This window comes from Henckelia pumila, chromosome 3 (genome assembly GCF_033568475.1).
Source record: "Henckelia pumila isolate YLH828 chromosome 3, ASM3356847v2, whole genome shotgun sequence".
NCBI lineage: Eukaryota > Viridiplantae > Streptophyta > Magnoliopsida > Lamiales > Gesneriaceae > Henckelia > Henckelia pumila.
Window position 1 is genome coordinate 141,540,714 of NC_133122.1, and position 7,566 is coordinate 141,548,279.

Here is a 7,566-nt window from a genome sequence, read left to right on the forward strand (position 1 = left end):
GATTATATATAGTTTATGTGATTTAATTGATTGAATTTTATATAAAAATGATAAATTATTATTTTGCCCTTTTTAAAAATAAATAAAATATGAATAATATTATTTATAAGGGTAATATAGTAATTTAAATTTAATGATTTGATTGATATAAAATAAATTATTAATGATTTGATTGATATAAAATAAATAATTAATAGATGGATAAATAGTATGACGAGAAGAACGAAGGATTAGATAGAATACCAAAAAAGCCCTATCAAAAATATTACATGCATTTGATTATAAATGTGAGCCTATCGATCTGTGTTTCAAATATATATTCGTGAGACCGTATACTTCTTATATAATAGTTAAATATCTTGAAAGGATAGAGCAGTAAATATCTTGAAACTCAAACTAAGATGCTCTAACGATAAAAATCCCAAATATGGTCCTTTTCATCACGCCCATCATCACCGCAATAGGTTAAATATAAAATGGTCCCAAATCTTTGGTTTTAGATTCACTGTACTAGAACGAGCCAAAAGTAATAACTAAGGAAGGAGCACCAAAGTTTGATAAGAGAGAACGTTGTGTATTATGATTTTGAATGATAGATTATATATATATATATATATATATATATATATATATATAAAACTTTCGAATTGTTAAACCATGAAAACTTGTGTTCAAGAAAAAAAAATTAGTTTTGTTCAATCTACGCGTCCTAATTTTTGAATTCAGTTTGATTTCAAAGTAAACAAGATTCGTACGCTTTGGAGATAGAGATTAATATGATATTGCTTGGTTCCGGACGACGAAGATTAAATAAAAATTAATAATCAACAGACAAACGTATTGTGTGCGTGATGTAATTTTTTGTTTTTAGAAAAGCGATTTTCGTAACTTACATACAATGGTTTACAACTATATTAGTCAAAGAATAAGTTTTATCCATCATCAAAATTGTCAGTTTCTATATATTTTTGTTGATATTTGCATTAGTTTAGTTAAGAAAAAGAGGATTATAAATATAATTTTAGTTTGATGTTACATTTACGGACCAAATCAGTTACTACACACGACTCAAATTTAATAAATTGTATACTTCAATAAGCTTCCCCTTATCATCCTATCGATCGAATCAAATAGCGTCTTGGACACATTTATTTTGAAGATTTATCTGTGAATAAATCGAGTCAGCCCATGATCAATTCTCTCAAAGTCAAAATGGAATTATTCTTTAATTAACAGCCCACAACTGATGTAATTAAATTATGTTATAAATTTAAATCTGTAATAAAGTCCAAAACTAAATAAATCGAAATGAAATTTGAGCCACTAATATATATTGCTTGCTTCAAATTCTAACCATATCTTTGAACACAAATGGTCTACGTGCCAATTGTAATACCATTTCTTTGAACACAAATGGTCTAATGTGTCCCTTGCACCATAAAATCTTGGGTTCGAATTAAATAATTCGAAAGTTTATATTTAAATAGTAAACCACCCACGTCATTGTATTCCTTTTTTTTTTTAGGAAAAAATAAAACAAAAACAGAAGGCTAACGTATGGTTGCCACTTGCCAAAGGCCACACATAATGCCCATAACACACCAAAACTTTCATCGGCTAATTACATCCAAAACAAATAGAAAATTCACCCACCAATAGAAGCAGCCCACCTCAGCACCAGAATCCCCCTGACCAACCATTCCGTGACATGTCAGCAGATAAGAAAATATTTTAATAATGTAATAATAACAATGGGGTAGCATGCTTAAGATAGAAAGTACAAATTTTATCAAGAAATCCATGCATGTCGATTATTGGGATTGCATTACATTTATTACAGATAGAGGCAAGGAGAGTCGAGCCTAATTAGGGTTGTCAGCTGAAGTGCAAAATTATTTCGAAAGTTTTATACTATATAACATTTAATAAAGTTATAAGTTTTTTTTCCCACTTTTATATTTAATATTAATTATAATTCATGACATTTATTCAAATACTTGTTGAAATTGAAACAATTACATGTATTACACACCTTCTGATTTATTACCGGATATATATAAAATATAATATATTGATTTGTAATTTTATATTTTTTTATAACTTGAGTCAAATATTGAGCCAGAGAAAGACACATGTCCATTCGAGCAGTACCAGATTGGGGATCCAACCTAATCATGATTACTTGAGATTGGTCGATCGATCTATATCTATATTGAAAGGTACAAAATTGACCTCCGTAACAAGGGAAGTGCTATGATCCACCGGGTGAATTTCACCCGGTGGATTTGGGCCGTTCATGGGGGCCGGGCTCCATGAATAAGAGTTCGGGCCCCACATAATTATGTGAAGCTCGGACTGTTTGGACGGCAGATGCTGCACCGGGTGAATTTCATCCGATGCAGCATAGAATAAGCCCTGAAACAATGCCATGAAATTTTTTATGTAATTTTTTATTTTAAAAATATTATTTTTCCTGTGAGTCTTGCTAAAGTTTATATATTATTTTGTTATGAATAACGTTCTGGTAAAAGTGCAAGGACAGGTAGAAAGAGAGGAAATCTGTCCCCATGCATTACCATACGAGTCTGCACAACCCAAGAATTGTCCTTTCCTCTGTTCTCAACTCCATCTCCACCGTCCATTCCATTTTTATAGCCACGAAATCTACTGTCAAAAAGACTCAAAAACACTGTGTATCAGCAATATAATCCTAGCCCTTCATTCCTCCTCTCCCGTGACTCCTTACTGTACCCAGCATACTGTCTCCATGAATTCTTTCCTTTTTTGCTGTTAATTAATAACCATTTAAGATATTACGGTTTCCAAGAGATATATATAACTTTGGGATCTGGGATTTTTTTTTCTTTGAGTCGTTGGTATTTCCGATATGGATCGAATGTACTTTGGTTCTTGAATTCTTGCTGAGAGAGAGCGTATCTTTTGTGGGATGTTTGTTTGGATGATTTTATTTTTTGCACGAGAAAGACACTATCTTTGATGTTTCGATGATTTCATAAGTTGTTTTTTTTTAGCTTTCTGATGTCCAAACGCTGATTCTGTTTCCTCATTTTTTGTCTTCCTTTTCTGGGTTTTTGAAGGGTTCTTGATAGTTTCGCATAGCATAATATATTGCTAAAGTTTTTGGCTTTTTCCACTTTTTTTCTTTTAAAAAAATTCCCTTTTGGTTTTTGGGTCATTCGCCGAATAAAGTAGTCTCCAGGGTCCAAGGTTCTTGGATTTTCCCCCTTCCGAGGACTTGTTCCATCTCTTCAAACTCCATTAGGCTCAAAGTTTCTGACCAAAATTTGAAAATTCCGTATCTGAAATCCTCTGTTTTGGCAGGCTTCAATCCATAAATCAGAGAAGCAAATCCAGTTCTTGGATTGAAATTTCATCGAATTATTCACTTCTTCGTTCTGATTTTTGTTTCATCTTTGTCTCAGTTTGCTTGAAATGTCTTCTTGTTTAAGTGGAGGTGGCAGAGCCTACAGATTAGACCTTGAAATGATAAAATCCCCCACAACTTCTTGGATTTCGAATTCATCTTCTCCATCTTCGAGTCTCTCAGAATCCACCAATTCCCCGCTCGCAATCTCAACAAGAAAGCCAAGAACCCCAAGAAAAAGGCCTAACCAAACTTATAACGAAGCAGCATCCATTCTTTCCACAGCTCATCCAAATATCTTCCCCAGCAAACACCTGAAAAATCCTTGCAAACTCGCAAAGTCATCGTTTGAAATCAAGAATCATTTCTTGTTGGAGCCATCGGTGCTTCTGATACGGCCTTTCCAAGTCATCGATAGCTCCGGATTCCTGCTACCGATTTTCGAAAGGCCTCGGTTCCTTACTTGGCCTAGAAGTTGTGAAAAGTCATGCCAAAGCCCGGGGGAGATTGATTCCGAGAGGAGTTCTCTAGAAATGTGCGATGATTCTCACCAAGATTTCGATGCCGAATCGATTTTGGATGAGGATGTTGAAGAAGGGATTGATAGTATAATGGGAAACTTGGACATGATGAAGGAATCAGCCACCGATGCTGATCATGATAAAACTATGCCGATGAATACATTTTGCTATGGTTATCCAATCGGTCTAGGATTTGATTACGGATTTGGGGTGAGAAGGGAATCGAGAGCAGTGAGAAATGTTGATGAAGAGGATGACTGGTGGAGATTTCCTAGTGTTCTTGATATCGATTCAAAAACGGCCAAAAATCGGATAGAAAAGAAGAAGAAGGTGGAAATCAAGAATGTAGTATCATCCAAGGAGAATGCAGCATCGAACATGGTACCAAACCAAGAAAATTCCACTTGTGAAACAGCTCAGGGGGGGTCCATTCCTCCGTCAAATGCAAGGCTATTCTTGAAACTGAACTACGACGGCGTATTGGACGCTTGGTCCGATAAGGATTCGCCGTTTTCCGATGATTCTCCGGTCTCCAATGCTGTCGGAAATGATGTCCAAGTACGTAAGTTCTTTTAGTCTTTTGATTTAGCCTTTGAAGGGAGTTGAACTTAGTTTCTGTTATTTTAGTTCTTTTTTTCATTTTCTTTAATAAAAAAAAAACAAAGGAAAAGAAAGTTGTTCTCTTTTAAAATTACATGTCAAAATTCGTACGAATAGGTTGGTTACAGATTATAGTTTATGGCGCATCTCATTAAATTGTAACCAATTATAGTATTATAAGTTGTGGTTTCCATTTTTGTGTGTGTCAAATTCATTCATATATTCTATGTATAATTAAACAATCACAATAGTTTTAATAGGGATATTTCTTTTTGGAAACGAGGTTTTGCTTAATGCTCCATTTTTCATTTTTTTCAAGAATTTCTTCAAAAGAATATTTGGGTTTCGGAATTTACTTAGATCTTGAACTCGAGATCTATTCCATTTTTAAAACACATAAGTTATACCATCACTAAACTAAGAGTTCTATGCAAAATATTGAAATCATATCGTAGCAAAAGAGTATACATTTACATTCCATATTGCCGTACGCACCCCAGGTGTGGTGGAATATTATATTATTATTATTCCATAAAATATATATATAAGATAATAAAATAAAGAAGCCGGTTTAATGGTCATAAATATGATATTATTATAGTTTTAAATATATATATATATATGTTATTATTATTGTTCATGAAAAGGCCTATATATTTTGTCTCGACATATTTGTACATATTATTTCGTTAATCTTAAATTTTCAAACTACAATGTATCCTTAAATTCCAATTACTAATATTATATTGAAGAGTTATTAATTAAATGGTGATTATTGTGATTGGTTGGGTGTAGGTGAGGTTGGCACAGATAGACTTGTTCTCCGAGAACGGAGGAATAAGAGAGGCCAGTGTGCTACGCTACAAAGAAAAGCGACGCTCCCGCTTTTTCTCTAAGAAAATTAGGTACCAGGTCAGAAAAGTCAACGCAGATCAACGGCCTAGAATTAAGGTATTTTTTAAAAAAAGAAATTGAAAAACCATGACCAAATTTTATGAGATATCTCGTCAATTTGTACACGTGAGATGAGTCAGATTCGTATTTTAATATTATCAATTCGTATTTTAATAAAAAATAATATTTTTATCATAAAAAAATATTTTTTTTTTATGAATCGAGTCTGATCAAATTTAATCTGTGAATCTCATCTAACATTTAAATTCGAGGCGAAATATTGAAATTTTAAGCTCAACTTGAAATTTCATTCACAATCTTGTACTCCAGAGTCAAGTTATATAATTGATTGTGATTGATGATTGGTGAAAATGAAGATTGAGTCGAGTGTTGATTGTGCTACTCAATTCTCTCTTTGTACTTTCAAAGAGAATATGTATTTAAACAATGATCACTTAGAATTTAATCGGAGAAGGATTACTTGTATATTAATCAGTGTTTTTTTTAATATTGTTTCAGGGACGATTTGTTAGAACGCCGAATTCGCCGGACGACGAGGAGGAATGATAAAACGTCGATTCTAAATTTTGTTTTTGTGGCTGAAGTTTTGATATATTTTGGTTCATTTTCGTTATGTAGTTACTCTAGATTTGGAGTTGCAAATTTTGAAGAGGTGTAAACAAGTTGAGAAGCAGCAGAGCATCAGTTGAAGTAATTTTTATATTTCTCCCCAAGGCAATATCATATTTATATATTTTTTATTTAAAAAAAAAAAGAAAGAAAAAAAGAGAGGAAAAAGGGGGAAAATGATGATTAAATGTTATCTTCCAAAGACTGACGAGGCTAATTTCAGCCCAAATTCTCACAAGATTCGGTGTACGTAAGGATTTTTATAATAAGATATTATTTGTTGAGTCGACGCTACCCTGCGGGTGACGTGACGGCTCATGATTGGTAAAAATCAATGGGCCCCACGTGAGACCCCACTATTTTTGACCAATCATGGGGTTACACGTCACCCGCAGGGTAGTGCCCTGCGGGCGGCATGTACTAAACCGATATTATCGATATATTTATTTTAAAAGTACCTTGTGTAATATTAATGATATTTTAGACAATTTTATGTTTTAAAAAATGAGACATAAATGATAAAACCTCCTACTAGAGAGGATTACTGTACTTGAGTTTTCATAGCAGATGAAATATGTTTGATATTTTTTTTAAAGAATGAAATATGTATCACTGTTAACTTTTTTTATGAGACTTTATATATCATTTAGATTTTTCATAGAGAATTAGTGCAATTAATCCCAACAACTTCGTAATTCGATATTTCGATGTGTGTTGGAAAATTTAGTTTTGGTATTTACAAAAGAAAGCCAAACTACTTGAGCAACTACAAAAGGGCTAAACTGATATTCAGAAAATGATGACGTCACTATGACCTATAGATACAGTTTACGTTGCTAAACTGAATCACTAAACTGAACCATTAACGACCGCGCTAAAGGGATACAAAGCAGTTTACCTCGCTAAACTGAATCCATCAATTTACCATTGCCAAACTATTGCTTCAGTTGTCCACAAAAGTTTACTACCGTGCTATTTTCGGATAAGATCATCCGTACTCTGACATCTCTGCAGAAGGTAGTGCCGCGATACTAAGGGAATGTCGGCTCCAGAAATCGTTGATGATAGTGACAAATCCAACGGGAATAATTCAAATCTTATCAGAAGGACAATTCAAACTTATGACCGTTGGCAATCCAAAGGATATAAATAGAGATCTTGATCAACATCAGGAGGGTCTTTTCACGCACTGAAAACTCTGTCATTCTTAGGAGAACACGAAAAGATCTTTACGATCAAGATTCGATCAAGGAACTCGAAGCACAAACGTTCAAAAGCATTATTCTGATCATTGAAGGGTCGATCTTTGTGCTAAGAATTTCGAGTTATATTTACTCTATTGTTATATCAGTCTAGGACTGAAACTAAGGTGTTATACTAGGAGTTCTTGTTTAAAAAGTGTTTAAGTCCTAAACTGGATTGGGTTTGTGCAAATTACTTGTATAAATCAAAGTCTTCTAGTGAAATCCTTCCGAGGTGGAAGAAGGGGTGACGTATGAGTATCTCCGAACATCCATAAACAACTACTCGTGTCAT

The 7,566-nt window shown here is 33.5% G+C and overlaps 1 protein-coding gene across 1 annotated transcript; it reads left to right on the forward strand.

Annotated features, from left to right (window-relative positions):
• Positions 1 to 2,703: 2,703 nt before the first annotated feature.
• Positions 2,704 to 6,244, forward strand: LOC140891446 (protein CHLOROPLAST IMPORT APPARATUS 2). Its single transcript, XM_073299937.1, has 3 exons — positions 2,704 to 4,464; positions 5,302 to 5,457; positions 5,920 to 6,244. The coding sequence occupies exons 1-3, from the start codon at positions 3,454 to 3,456 to the stop codon at positions 5,965 to 5,967; spliced, it is 1,215 nt and encodes a 404-aa protein (XP_073156038.1). The 5' UTR covers positions 2,704 to 3,453; the 3' UTR covers positions 5,968 to 6,244.
• The last annotated feature ends 1,322 nt before the right edge of the window (positions 6,245 to 7,566 follow it).